Source organism: Scyliorhinus canicula, chromosome 11 (genome assembly GCF_902713615.1).
Source record: "Scyliorhinus canicula chromosome 11, sScyCan1.1, whole genome shotgun sequence".
Lineage (NCBI taxonomy): Eukaryota > Metazoa > Chordata > Chondrichthyes > Carcharhiniformes > Scyliorhinidae > Scyliorhinus > Scyliorhinus canicula.
Genome location: NC_052156.1, coordinates 30601559 through 30617146, shown reverse-complemented (window position 1 = coordinate 30617146; position 15588 = coordinate 30601559). Strand labels below are relative to the sequence as shown.

General features: G+C 52.3%; 1 protein-coding gene across 2 annotated transcripts in view; it reads right to left on the bottom strand.

Annotated features, from left to right (window-relative positions):
- Positions 1-15588, bottom strand: part of zgc:77375 (uncharacterized protein LOC402927 homolog) — a 65458-nt gene that overhangs the window by 24179 nt on the left and 25691 nt on the right. For both annotated transcript variants that reach the window (XM_038812701.1, XM_038812702.1), the window contains exon 2: positions 4458-4655. In XM_038812701.1, coding sequence (XP_038668629.1) covers positions 4458-4655 — 198 coding nt within the window. The remainder of the gene's footprint in view (positions 1-4457; positions 4656-15588) is intronic.

Sequence of the window (15588 nt, the reverse complement as noted above, 5' to 3'; positions counted from 1 at the left end):
ATATTCTTCTGACCTAACCAGTTTGGTGGCAAATCACACTGAGTTCTGCTTTGGGCCCGCCTCTATTAAGAAACTATCCAAAGTACCTGCACTTGAAGATCCCTTGAAGTCGACAAGGTATTTAGCTCATCAGTTTGAGCCCAAATCAAAACATTTACGCCGCACCTGATGATCCACTGTTGATCTTGATTGAAAACTGATTGGACCATGGGCTAAACTGTTACACATTCCATTCTTCCATAATGTTAATTTTAACCGGACACATAATTTAAAGGTAGCCCGTGAACAGTTTTACTCCATGAACATCATTCTTGACGCTATTCTTTTGCAAGTTTCACTTCGTATATCCATTCTTAATTCAGAACTAAATTAACCCAGTTACCAATATCAAATTATATGCCCTTGGACTAAAATGATACTTGATGCATGGCACAGGTAGACCATTTTCCCAGTTGCTTCACTCCCAATGCTTCAAGGGATCTTCAAGTGTTTCTTAATAGAGAATAAATCGGAGAGGTTCTTGGTGCTGCATGGGGTCCAAGAGATTGTCCATTGTGTGGAATTGGGAAAGGGTGTGAGACTGACAACCAGCGGTGTCTTCCTCCCCGGGACCCCCATTGCTCCCCCCCCCCCCCCCCCCCCCTCCCACCACCATATGCCCTGCCCATGCACCACCGGCCACAGCAAGGGGCCTCTGCTCACCGGACCCCACACCCTGTACCCCAGACACCCGGTAACCGATGCGGTCACCCGATACAACGAGGCCCATGCAGCCACCTGGACTGTCACTGAGCCGTTCATCGGCCGAGCCGGCTTTGTGGTGGTTTGCTGTGTCCTCCACAACCTGGAACACCAGTGGGGCGACATACTAGAGGTGGAGGGAGAGGAACATGTGGCCAAGGAGGAGGACAAGGAGGTGCCTGACCAGGAGTACGAGCCTGGGGAGGAACCACAGGACCAGCTGGAGGACTGGTGGCAGTGGCGAGGGTCTGGCAAGCACAGAAGGCCCGCATCCTTGCCCCCTTCACGTAGGCTGTGGCCTTCTCCATTATTCTCCCCCACCCCACAATAGGGTCCTTGGGATGGAGAGGCAGCTGGATCGATCCCCTGCTGCCCATGGGTCAACTGGCTCTGCCAGCCCTGGAGGCTCCCTAATGTCTGGAGAACAGTGTTGACCTCCACAGCGATGCTCCTCAGTCAGGCTTTCCACTGGGGCCACCATCCTAGCAGTGTTGGCCTTGGTGCCATGCATTGCCAGCGCCATCTCCTGTGCATGTAGCCTCTGGGACTCCTCCAGTTGGCTATGGACCTGTTTGAGTGCTGCTGACACCCCCTCTGAATATCACAGCCGCACCCTATCGACTGTATCAGCTTCGGATAAACCCAGCTAGGTCCTGGGATCCAGACAACTGTCTGGCCTGGACATTTTTGCCTCCACCTGATATGCATCTGCAACTATATGGTGCTCACCAGATTGTGCCTCAGAAGTCCTCCCTCTCCAATACTATCGCCCACTGAGGTGTGTCTCTGTGCGGGTGGAGGGTGGGGATGATAGCTGTGCCGCGCATATGGTGGTGTCCCTCAGAGCTCCCCTCCAAGGTGTTCTCATGTGAGGTGGGGCAGGGACAATGCCGGATGGGCCAGCGCCATTGGATGAGGATCCTACAGGAGAATGGAAATGTGGTCAGTGGGAGGGATGGCTCAGTCTGCATGGCATTAACAACTCAGGTATGTCAGGTCATCTGGGTGGAGGCCGGTGTAATATCACCTTTGTACGCATGCCAACCTCTTATGTCAGTGACAAATCTGCCTTCGGCCACCCCTGCGATCTATCGTGCCCGTTCCTTGTAGGGGGTGAGGATTATGATGTCCGGCACCCTACTGCCCATCTGGGTCCTCGCCCATCTGCTGTGGACCAACGTCTCCCGTGGGCACTCGGCGAGAGCACCGTGAGCTGCAAATGGTTCATCACGGGGGTGTTTTGGGGGGGGGGGGGGGGGGGGGGGGGGGGGGGGGGGGGAATGAGGCTGATGGGAACTATGATGAAATGGGGAGACGCGGGTATGGGGAGACAAGGGCTGGTGCAGACTCATGGGCCAAATGGCCTCCTCCTGCACTGTAGGGATTCTATGATTCTAAAAAATAAAATAAGGAGTTACTTTTAAAAAATCCCGGAGTGCAGTGGAGATGTGAAAAATGCTGAGTGAAATTCCTGTGCAATGTTTGTAAAATTCTGTAGCTTCACATTGAAGGTATGGTTGGCAGCACGGTAGCACAGTGGTTAGCACTGCGGTTTCACAACACCAGGGTCCCAGGTTCGATTCCCAGCTTGGGTTACTGTCTGTGAGGAGTCTGCACATTCTCCCTGTGTCTGCGTGGGTTTCCTCCGGTTTCCTCCCACAAGTCCCGAAAGACGTGCTTGTTAGGTGAATTGGACATTATAAATTCTCCCTCAGTGTACCCGAGCAGGCTGTGGACTGTGGGGACGAGGGGCTTTTCACAGTAACTTCATTGCAGTGTTAATGTAAGCCTACTTGTGACACTAAAGATTATTATGAAAAAGGTGCAGTGCCTTGTTCTTGCAGGTCAAATGAAAGCCTTTATTCAGTTCATACACAGTTGCCATCATTGCAAAATTTGGTTTCATCGTCAGGGGCTCGTAAAATTTTCTATTATGTATATTTTACTAGTGACTTATATCTATGAAATTCACCTCCACCTCTTCACCCTATCAGCTAATACAGCCTTTTAGAAAATAGCTCGGACTGTGGAAGTTAGCAGATATAGCCTTCTCAATTAGTAACAGTACCTCAATCTGCCTTAATAATTTGCTTGGTATGAGCGTCTTAAGAGAATATTGTCTATGTGATACTCTCTCATTTTCACAATTCATTTTGGGATAACAATACCTGGTGAAGCACTGGGCTATATTGTTAATGTGGAGGACAAAGTTAAAATCCATAGGGTTGGTTTCCCTTAACTATTTCAAGTAACCAGCAGCCATAATCAAACAGCTGATCCAAAGGCACACCAATTCTTGTGCAGTTGATATGGTGTCACGGTAGCACAGTGGTTAGCACTGCTGCTTCAGAATGCCAGGCGTTCGATTCCCGGTTTGGGTCACTGTCTGTGTGGAGTCTGCACGTTCTCCCCTTGTCTGTGTGGGTTTCCTCCGGGTGCTCCGGTTTCCTCCCACAAGCCCCAAAAGTCGTTCTTGTTTGGTGAATTGAACGTTCTGACATTCTGAATTCTCCCACAGTGTACCCGAACAGGCGCCGGAGTGTGGCGGCGAGGGGATTTTCACAGTAACTTCATTGCAGTATTAATGTAAGCCTATTTGTGACACTAATAAAGATTATATCTGGAGAGCAGTCACTGAGCCTCAGTCTCAACTAGTGATTAACCTGAAAATTGCTGAGGTATAACTTGTTGATATACTTTGATATTCAATTTCAGAATACCGAGCTCCAGTTTGGACTTACTCACTGCAAAGCTGCTGGGTGTTCAACTACATTCCATGCAACTTTGTGTCGTATACAGACAGATGAATTAGGAGCAGCAATAGGCCATTCAGCCCCTCAAGCCTGCCCCCCCCCAACCAATAAGGTCATAGTTGATCGGATTGTGGCCTCAATGCCACATTCCTGCGTACCTGATACCCTTGACACCCCTGTCAGACAAGAATCTATCTGCCTCCGCCTTAAAAGTATCCAATGAGCCTGTCTCTGCCAATCTCTGGGGAAGAGTGTTCCATAGACTCACGAACCTCAGGGGAAAAAAACATCTCCTCGTCTCAATCTTAAATAGAAAACCCATTATTCTTAAAATGTGTCATTGTGCCCATCACCCCTTCCATGGTTGCCAGTTCTCTGCAACAAAGCTCTACAACATACCTTTGTCAAAGTGGTAAAATTAACGAACAGACTTTGGAAGGAAATCATGTTGCCAATTGACATGACTTACTCACAAAAAGCTTGCTCAATGCTGGGAGGCATAAACAAGACGGACAAAGGAAAGGCAAGACTACCTTTGCCCCTAACCCCTCTCTTTCTGAAAATGTAAAAAAACACAACTTTTATGCAAATAAAACCGTTCACCTTTACAGATATGTATAATTCCAATCAATAGCCTCTTTCCATGCAGATCTCACAACAGACTACATCTTTAGTACTATTTTTAGCCTTGTCACCAAGATATTCAAGTTCTGGGTACAATAGATAGGCGTGGCACAAATCTAATCCTTAGCCCACTGGACTGGCTATGAGTAACAACCACAGCAATTGGATAATATACAGGTAAGCAGTCACTGTATCCATCAAGAAAAAAATTAAGCATGATAAAAGATAAAATGGCATCACAGCATCTGTTGTTAATATGCAATTTGATCATCGTGGCAAATTAAATGGTTCATTCCACCAATTATAACATCTTTATAAAGCATGCACTTAGATACTCACTGGTACACCTAATACTTGGGTTAGTTGGTCAGCTTTTGTTTGTCGAACACAATTTCCTGAATTGGTTACAAACACCACAGGCACTATGAATTCCCCCTTCACATTCATTAGCTTCTTGAAAGCTTTCCTGGCAGCTGGCATGGGTGTTTTTCCTCGCACCAACACTCCATCAATGTCAACAAGGAGGCCAAAGTAGGGCTGAAATTTCAACAGAGAGAAGGATGACTCAGCTTTTCAAAAATGTATTTGGGAATATCATAAAATCAACTGCACAACTAAAAGACAATTACAACTCAGCACAGATTTGTTATCCCCATTACATTTTATAAATGAGTCACTCATATTAATCATTACTTGACTATCCATGAGGAATGGTTCAGCTTTTCTTCTTCAATTATCTGCCCGAGTGCAGGTTCGATGTACAGCACCGCAATCTCCACCACAGGTAGGGCAAGGAGGCAGGATCCCAGAACCTCGATTGAAACGAGGATGAAACACATTATTGGCACCAATCTAATCCACACCAGCCATCTGGCCACCAGCGACCCACCCCCCCAAGCCCCACCTCAAGCTATTTCAATTGCTGTGGCAATATGCACTAGAGCAATGAATAGTGATGGTAGCGGCTCCGATTTCTTTCCATCATCCAGCTGACCTGGAGTCTCTCCAGTTCTTATCACCTGCTGCTGCCGTATGTTGGAGAGGTTTGCAGGTTGATGCTCATCTGTTTGGCTGCATTGTGTACGCATCTTCCTTGGTCATAAAGTCCTAGAATGGGACTTGAACCCGCAGCTTCTGGCTTGGTGACGGGGTCGCTACCCACTGCACCACGAGACCATCAGTTTGTAGCGCTAGCAAATAACTGTATCTATACAAATGCTTAAAACCACCAGTTCCTACAAAAACATTTTAGATACAATTATAAAATGTCACAAGCATAATGGGATTGCCCAAAACCAATTATCTATATAATTAAATGTCTTAGACCCAATACTTATCTGTACAGCATCATACTTTTCAGAACATCATATATCTGTAATAGAGTCATATAGTCATAGATGTTTAAAGCATGGAAACAGGCCCTTCGGCCCAGCTTGTCCATGCAGCCCAGTTTCTATCACTAAGCTAGTCCCACTTGCCTGCATTGTCTAAGTGCTTTTTTTATAGAAAGTATTTTATTGAAGCTTTGTAATTTTCACAGTTTAACACTAACATTTCTTAAACAACCGCGCGGGTTGACACACGCAAAACAACTAAACGAACAAAAAACAGAAAACAACGTCCCCTACTACCCCTGCCTTATTCCTTAATTACCCGTATACTACGTTCCCTGGTGACGAGGATGAACATTGCCATGCCTCCTGTTTTCCTCCAGTGCTTTTAAAGGAAAGAATTGTACCCACCTCTAACACCGCCTCCGGCAGCCTGTTCCTGCTCACCACCCTGTCTGTGAAGAAATTTCCCCTCTGGTCTCTTTTGTACTTCTCCCCTCTCACCTTAAACCTATGCCCTCTAGTTCTAGGCGCATCTACCTTTGGGAAAAGATGTCAACGATCTACCTTATCTATGCTCCTCATTATTTCATAGGCCTCTATAAGATCACCTCTAAGCCTCCTACACTCCAGGGAAAAAAGTCCCAGCCTATCCAGCCTCTCCTTATAACTCAGACCATCAAGTCCTGGTAGCATTCTTGTAAATCTCTTCTGCAGTCTTTCTAGTTTAACAATATCCCTCCTTTCTATTTAACAATATCCTTCCTATAATAGGGTGACCAGAACTGAACACAGTATTCCATGAGTGGTCTTACCAAAGTCTTGTACAACTTCAACAAGACGTCCGAACTCCTGTAGTCAATATTCTGACCAATAAAACCTAGCATGTAATGCAAAAATTACTCAGCAGCTGATAACAGGATATGTTAAATTACGAAATATCTTTATTGACTCATAAGAATGGAAAATAGCACTCTGCATTTCTTTTTTTGTAAACTAGCATTCAGATAAACATCGTCAACATTCGTAATCATCGCGAGACAATTTTCAGAGGGGAAATTATCAAATTATCATCTGAAACTGGCACGTAGCAGAAACTGACCGAATTTACTGGAAACATTTATACTACAATAAGCCCATGAAAAATCAAAATTAAGATTAAAATGCTAACTCTTACAATACTGTAAACCTCAGGATTTTTTTTTTCCTCAAAGACATCTACACTGTCAGGAGTCTGGGGCTCCTCTTGGGAATACTCTGCTGGAGATATACTTGGTTGGCACTGGTTGCCTTATCTTTTCTGGAAATGCCTTGGGTGTTTTTACTGGCAACATTCCGCAAAAAACCAGTGCAAGTCCCTCTCATCTTAATTTTGATGAGGTACCTCTATATTTGTCCCTGGTCACTGTGCCATCTCCGCATTGCCATATCTAGCTACCATTAGAACTGGGTGTACATTAGAGGCACAGTGTTTCCAACTCCCCACACGCTCTCGGTGCGTCTCAGCCAACAACTACCCGCTCAGTTATCGTTTCCCCCCCCCCCCCCCCCCCCCCCCCACTCATCTGTTTCTCCTCAATGCTGCTTGTATCCATCTCCCAGCAGGGGATGTCTGCTGCTGTCATCTGTACAGCAGTGACAGCAGAGCCTTGGCACTCCATCAGAAAAGAAGCAACTTGAATTAAATATACAAACGTTGATATTTTCAGCGCAACTTACAGCTCACTATTTTGGTTCAGTCAAGTTGGACACGATCATAAATCTAATTAATCTTCATTTATTTGGTTCCAAAAACGTTAATAATTTCAGCATAAAATGCTTGTGATAAATAGTGAAACAGGAGCAATACCAGTATGCCCGATACAGTAACGAAATAGAAAAATAACAACTGCATTGTAAAAGAGGCAGTCAGGCATATAAATCGATGTGACTTGACATGCTTTTTCATTGTTTTCATACAACTTGCTTTGCACTTGTTTAATGTAACACCAGTCAGAACGGATTTATCCTCTGATTTTACATACTGACGATCAGAAGAACTGATTTTCACACACACCTAAAACAGTCTGATAAACAGTAGTGTGTTTGATAATTGGGTACTTCTCCCACAATATAAATCTGCAGAACAGGTTTTCTGCAAACCAATTGTCCTCAGCCAGAGTTTTCCATTCATTCATGTTAAATGGGACATTGCAAGCTGGCAAACACAAAAACAAAAGAACCTCAGCCGGCAAATTGATTTGTAAATGCCTGTACACATTGTGCAAGTTTATGTAACATCTGAATCTTTCTTCACTCACAAGGGGGGGGGGGGAGCTAACATTTCAGAGAATTTTCTTCCGAGAATACGGTCACAGGATTGAGCAGTTTAGCTAGAAGGAGCTGTTGTATTGTGTTGAGCTGCTGCTGATGTCTGAAGTCAAACTATAATTACCTCAACGTTTTCTGAAGTAAAGCAGATTTGACTTTTAGAAGTTCTGGTGACGAGGATTTAAAAAGTACAAGAGAGAAATTGGTGGTGCAGCGTGGCAACACAAAGTTTTGCACAGTAAATAGTTACTTTGCAAGGCGGTCAGCAGCACTGTGGCTATCTTCTGGTGAGTTTGTGACAGCATGAGGATTGGGCTGAGTGTGTGAAAAGGTCAGGGAACCTTTTCCTGGCAAATGGAACTGCAGACGAGGCTAAAAAACCGGCCAATTCTCCTGATGGTGTGCGCAGCAAAGAGTTAAACTCCAATGAGGAAATTTGCACCACGGAAACCATTTACGAAGTTCGGTGCACTCATTCAGAATCACCACCATCCTAAGCCCTTAGTGATTGTCCAACGTTTTAACTTCCATAGTCATTTTCAAAAGGCAGGAGTGACTGTAGCTGCTTTTGTTGCTGAACTGCATCAACTCTCTAAGCACAGAGTTTGGGGCGATGTTAGAGGATATGCTCCAGGACAGATTTATATTTTTATTTGTTTTTTAACATTTTATACATAGAACAAAACAGCACAAAGCAAAAAGAATAACAGAAGCACCCCCTCACCGCCTCTAACAGCCAATACATATATGACTTAAAAAGTAACCCCCCCCTCCATACCTCTTTGTGGTAGTCACCACTGTTGTATATATCACATACGAGATGTATTACGGCAAGGCTCCTGTACTACAGGTACGGGGGTAGATCCCTGCCTGCTGGCTCCGCCCAGTAGGCGGAGTATAAATATGTGTGTTCACCGAGCTGCAGCCATTTCAGCAGCAGCTGCAGGAGGCTACACATTTCTGCTTAATAAAGCCTCGATTACTCTCTACTCTTATCTCGTCGTAATTGATAGTGCATCACTCCTCCCCTCCCAAACTCCCCCCCACCTTTCGCAGCCATGGTGACCAACTCTTTAAAGCGAAGAATAAATGGACTCCATCTCTTATGGAACCCCTCAATTGCCCCCCTCAAGGTGAAGTTAATCTTCTCAATATACAGAAACTCCATCAGGTCCCCCAGACACACTGCGGCACAGGGTGGAGAAGCTGACCTCCACCCCAACAGGACCCGCCAGCAAACAATCAGCGAGGCGAAGGCTAAAACATAAGCTCTTATCCCTGTCTGCAGCTCCAGCAGGTCCAATACCCCAAATAATAATAATCGCTTATTATCGCAAGTATGCTTCAAAGAAGTTACTGTGAAAAGCCCCGAGTCGCCACATTCCAGCACCTGTTCGGGGAGGCTGGTACGAGAATTGAACGCAATGCTGCTGGCATTGTTCTGCATTTCAAGACAGCTGTTTAGCCCACTGTGCTGATATGGCCCCCAAGGGACTGGGCTCCAAGTCCAAGTGCAAGATCACCAACATAGTGCTGAAGAAAGAACTCCAAAACGTCTCCAACTTTGGACAGGACCAGAACATTTGTACATGCTTGGCCAGGCCCCTCCCACACCGCTCTCAAGTGTCCTCCACCACTTCAAACAAACAGCTCATCATTGACCTTGTCAGGTGCACCCTGTGCATCACCTTTAATTGTATTAACCCTAGTCTTGCACACAAGGTTAAGGTGTTCACCCTCTGCACCACCTCACACCACAACCCCTCCTCCAGCACCACCCCCAATTTATAGTGCAGAAGGAGGCCCTTTGGCCCATCGAGTCTGCACCGGCCCTTGGAAAGAGCACTCCACTTAAGCCTATCCCATCCCCATAACCCAGTAACCCCACCTAACTTTTTTGGACACTAAGGACAATTTATCACGTCCAATCCACCTAACCTGCACATCTTTGGACTGTCGGAGGAAACCGGCACACCCGGAGGAAACCTCACGGAAATACAGGGAGAATGTGCAGACAGTGACCCAAGCTGGGAATCAAACCAGGGACCCTAGAACTGTGAAGCAACTGTGCTAACCACTGTGCTACCGTGCTGCACTTGGCCTTAACCCCCTCCAGTGACACTGTATCCTCCTCCAGAATCATTCCATAAATTGTTGAGATGACACCTCCCAGCCCCATCATCGACAATACCTCTCCAACAATGACAAGGGCGTTGCCCCTGGAAATGTCAGAAAAACCTTCCTAGCAAAGTCCCGCAGCTGCATCTACCTCAAGCACTCCCTCTGTGGAATCCCAAACTTCTCGGTCAACTCCTCCAAGCTCACAAACCGCCCTTCCAGAAATAAGTTGGTAATTTTCACCAGCACCCCGCTCCTCCCACCCCCGAAACCTCACCCAGTTCAAACAAATGATTTTCTCGGATCAGCGTGAACTTCGGCCCCGCCCCTAATTTAAAATGCTGCAGACATTGCCTCCATATCTTCAGTGTGGCCACCAAAGGACTACCCAAATTTTTCCCTGGGGCAAACGGAAGTGGCACCATTGCCAACACCCATAACACCAACCTCCTACAAAAACCTGCCTCTATCCTAACCCTTCCCCCTCCCCCGGTCCCTCCACCCCTTCCCCCTCCCCCGGTCCCTCCACCCCTTCCCCTCCCCCGGTCCCTCCACCCCTTCCCCCTCCCCCGGTCCCTCCACCCCTTCCCCCTCCCCTGGTCCCTCCACCCCTTCCCCCTCCCTCGGTCCCTCCACCCCTTCCCCCTCCCCCCGGCCCCCCCCCCCCCCCCTCCCCCCTCCACCCCTCCACCCCCTTCCCCCTCCACCCCCCTCCCCCTTCCCCCCCTCCACCCCCCTCCCCCTTCCCCCCCTCCACCCCCTCCCCCTTCCCCCCCTCCACCCCCTCCCCCTTCCCCTCCAGCCCTTCCCCCTCCAGCCCTTCCCCCTCCCCCGGTCCCTCCACCCCTCCAGCCCTTCCCCTCCCCCTCCAGCCCTTCCCCCACCGCCTCCAGCCCTTCCCCCACCACCTCCAGCCCTTCCCCCACCGCCTCCAGCCCTTCCCCCTCCCCCTCCAGCCCTTCCCCCTCCCCCCCCCCCCCTTCCCCCTCCCCCTCCAGCCCTTCCCCCTCCCCCTCCAGCCCTTCCCCCTCCCCCTCCAGCCCTTCCCCCTCCCCCTCCAGCCCTTCCCCCTCCCCCGGTCCCTCCACCCCTTCCCCCTCCCCCGGTCCCTCCACCCTTCCCCCTCCCCCGGTCCCTCCACCCCTTCCCCCTCCCCCGGTCCCTCCACCCCTTCCCCCTCCCCCGGTCCCTCCACCCCTTCCCCCTCCCCCGGTCCCTCCACCCCTTCCCCCTCCCCCGGTCCCTCCACCCCTTCCCCCTCCCCCGGTCCCTCCACCCCTTCCCCCCCCCCCGGTCCTTCCAGCCCTTTCCCCTCCCTCGGTCCTTCCAGCCCTTCCCTCTCCCCCTCCCTCAGTCCTTCCCCCTCCCCCTCCCTCAGTCCCTCCCCCTCCCCCTCCCTCAGTCCCTCCAGCCCTTCCCCCTCCCCCGCCCCTCCACCCCTTCCCCCTCCCCCGGTCCCTCCACCCCTTCCCCCTCCCCCGGTCCCTCCACCCCTTCCCCCTCCCCCGGTCCCTCCACCCCTTCCCCCTCCCCTGGTCCCTCCACCCCTTCCCCCTCCCTCGGTCCCTCCACCCCTTCCCCCTCCCCCCGGCCCCCCCCCCCCTCCCCCCCCCCCCCCTCCCCCCCCTTCCCCCCCCCCCCCCCTCCCCCTTCCCCCCCTCCCCCCCTCCCCCCTTCCCCCCCCCCCCCCCCTCCCCCCTCCCCCCCTCCACCCCCTCCCCCTTCCCCTCCAGCCCTTCCCCCTCCCCCCGGTCCCTCCACCCCTCCAGCCCTCCCCCTCCCCCTCCAGCCCTTCCCCCACCGCCTCCAGCCCTTCCCCCACCGCCTCCAGCCCTTCCCCCACCGCCTCCAGCCCTTCCCCCTCCCCCTCCAGCCCTTCCCCCTCCCCCTCCAGCCCTTCCCCCTCCCCCTCCAGCCCTTCCCCCTCCCCCTCCAGCCCTTCCCCCTCCCCCTCCAGCCCTTCCCCCTCCCCTCCAGCCCTTCCCCCTCCCCCTCCAGCCCTTCCCCCGCCCCCTCCAGCCCTTCCCCCTCCCCCGGTCCCTCCACCCTTCCCCCTCCCCCGGTCCTCCACCCCTTCCCCCTCCCCCGGTCCCTCCACCCCTTCCCCCTCCCTCGGTCCCTCCACCCCTTCCCCCTCCCCCGGTCCCTCCACCCCTTCCCCCTCCCCCGGTCCCTCCACCCCTTCCCCCCCCCCCGGTCCCTCCACCCCTTCCCCCTCCCCCGGTCCCTCCACCCCTTCCCCCTCCCCCGGTCCTTCCAGCCCTTTCCCCTCCCTCGGTCCTTCCAGCCCTTCCCTCTCCCCCTCCCTCAGTCCTTCCCCCTCCCCCTCCCTCAGTCCCTCCCCCTCCCCCTCCCTCAGTCCCTCCAGCCCTTCCCCCTCCCCCGGTCCCTCCACCCCTTCCCCCTCCCCCGGTCCCTCCACCCCTTCCCCCTCCCCCGGTCCCTCCACCCCTTCCCCCTCCCCCGGTCCCTCCATCCCTTCCCCCTCCCCTGGTCCCTCCACCCCTTCCCCCTCCCTCGGTCCCTCCACCCCTTCCCCCTCCCCCCTGCACCCCTCCACCCCCTCCCCCCTCCACCCCTCCACCCCCTTCCCCCCTCCACCCCCTCCCCCTTCCCCCCCTCCACCCCTTCCCCCTTCCCCCCCTCCACCCCCTCCCCCTTCCCCCCCTCCACCCCCTCCCCCTTCCCCCTCCAGCCCTTCCCCCTCCCCCGGTCCCTCCACCCCTCCAGCCCTTCCCCTCCCCCTCCAGCCCTTCCCCCACCGCCTCCAGCCCTTCCCCCACCGCCTCCAGCCCTTCCCCCTCCCCCTCCAGCCCTTCCCCCTCCCCCTCCAGCCCTTCCCCCTCCCCCTCCAGCCCTTCCCCCTCCCCCTCCAGCCCTTCCCCCTCCCCCTCCAGCCCTTCCCCCCCCCCCCCCCCCCCCCCCCCACCCCCTATCCAACCCCGCATCTTATCGGCATTCGCCGCCTAATAATAATATTGAGGACATTAGATTTGGGAGAGCCAAACCCCCCGCCCTCTCTGACGCATCGTTTTCTGAATCCTCGCTACCTTACCTGCCCAGACAAACAACAAAATCAACCCCAATAAGACCGGGAAACACAGGAATGAAAATAAAAACTGGCAAAATATTAACCTTTACCGACTGTACCCAGCATGCCAATGACAGGGGGAGGCAGTCCCACCTCAATAAATCCGCCTTGACCCTGCCCACCAGGCTTGTAAATTAAACTCAGGGAGCTGGGCCCAATCTCGAGGCACCTGCACCCCAGATACATGGGCCGGGATTCTCCGAGCCCGCGCCGGGTCGGAGAATCGCCGGGGGACGTGCGAATCCTGCCACGCCGCTCCGGACACCAGAGAATTGGCGCCAATCGTGCCCACTGTGGCGCCGGTCAGGGGCCGTTGAAAGCCTGGTGGGGCGCGGGGGGAGCCGACTCCTGGGGGGGCCTCCACGGTGGCCAGGCCCGCAATCGGGGGCTGCCATCCGGCGGGCGCGCCCATTCTGGGGGGTGGAGGCTATGTTCCTCTGCACCGGGCTTCACCATGTTGCCCGGGGGTCGGCGCGGATACGGCCACGGCATGCATGCGCGGACCGGCGCCGGCCGTATAGGGCGGCTTTTGGCGCCAGAGCAGCGCACAGCACTCCGCCGCCGTTCTAGCCCCTGAAGAAGAGGCGAATACCTGGGCCTGGAGGTCCATTGACTCCGGCGTTGCTTGCGCCAGTTTTGAATCCGGCGTCAACACATTTGGTCGTGATATCGGTGAATCTTGGCCATGAAGTGAGCAGTGGCCACATAAAACGTCAATCCCCCCACCCCCAAGCCAGCTCCCATCCTTGGGAGTCCAAAAAGCACTCGCTCTTCTCTGTCCAAATTCAATTTATATCCCGAAAAAGCCCTAAATCGCTTGAGCAGCCTTATTATATCCCTACCGTGGGAACCAGGTTGAAAATATACAACAAAAAGGTGGTCGGCATTCAGGGACACCTTATGCTCCACCCACCCCTCTCACTATGCCTCTCCCTTTATCCGAGCTCCTCAGCGCAATGGCCAAGGGCTCTAGTGCCAGCACGAACAAAAGGGAATACATAGGACACCATTGTTTCATTCCCCTATGCAGCTGAAAATATCCCGAGTTCACCTCATTCATACAAACGCTTGTCTTCAGATCCTTATATAATAATTTGATCCACATCACAAATTTAGGCCCAATCCCAAACCGTTGCAACACTGCAAACAAATAACCCCACCCTACTCAATCAAATGCCCTCTCCGCATCCAGTGTCACCACCAGCTCCTGCTCCTTCCCTTCTGATGGGGAAAGCACCACTTTTAGCAAATGTGGAGCTACCTCGCTCCCATTCACTAGCCAACTTAAGTTTGCTCGCGAGGTGGCCCCCACCAGAGCCCCCTCCCCCCACATACCTAACACAAAATCCAACAGAAAATGCCCCCACACCAACCCACCGAAACAATCAAACATGTTACACACAAAACTAAGGGGAGAAAGCTCCCACCACATTATTGCCTGTCCCCAAACCATCGCCTCCCAACCATAACATGACAAATCAAATTCCAAACTCAGTTCAGCCCCAGTCCTTCAGCCCTCACGAATGCCTCCGCCACCTCCACGTCTCAAAGAAATGGCCCGTGGAGTTATACGTAACTCTCAGCTTCGCTGGGTAGACCACCCCCGAACCATACACCACTCTTGCAAAGCGCTGCCTTCACCTTGTTAAAGGTCGCCTGCCTCCTTGCCAGCTCCATCGTGATGTCATGGTATATACGAATACCACTACCTTCCAACCTCATCTCCCGATTTTCCTTGGCCAATCTCAAGACCTTTGCCTTCATTTGATAGCTGTGAAAACAGACTCTCGCAGCTCTTGGTGGATCATTCGCCTTTGGCTTCCGCCGGAGTGACCGATGAGCCCTATCCAGCTCAAAGAGGAAGGTGTTCTCCTCCTCCCCCAACAATTTGGCGAACATCCCCAAAAAGTACTCCGTCGGCCTTGGGCACTCCAGCCTCTCGAACAGCCCCTCAATCCGAAGATTCAGCCGCCGTGACCTGTTCTCCAGGTCATCCACTTTGACTCTCAGCCTTTTATTACTTTCCTGCTCCTTCCTCCGCTCGCCTTCCAGCAAGGCGAGGTGGTCCCCATGCCGTAACGATGCCTCCTGCACCCCCTTCAACACCTTACCATGCTCCCGCATTGTCTCCGACATCTTTCCAAGAGCCTCCTTTATCAGGGCCACTGTATCTTCTACCGACTGTCTAAACGTTCCCATCATCTCCTTCCCATGCCACTCAAAATGCTTGGCAAACTCCCGCTGAAACTCCACCGCCATCACCTCGGCCAGTGTGCCCACCGTAATGGGTGCAGCCCACCATCTTTCCTTCCATAGAACTCCACACCATACTCGGACCCACTAGCGGAGTAACGCCCGTTCCTTTTCGTGTTGTATTTCCCTTGGGACAGCTCACTGGGTGAAAAGGACCAAAAAATGAGAACCCTTGTGGGAGCCACCCAACGTGCAACCTCCAACTACATGTCGCCACCGGAAGTCCAGTCTGTGGCATTAATGAAGACAGCATACAGCATTGTTTGTTCGGGAAAATCAAATTAACTTTCAAGAAGGTTCTAGACATTTCTTGGGGCCTGGAGATGGCTGCCAACAATGCAAAGGATATTCAAAAGGCACAAAGCCA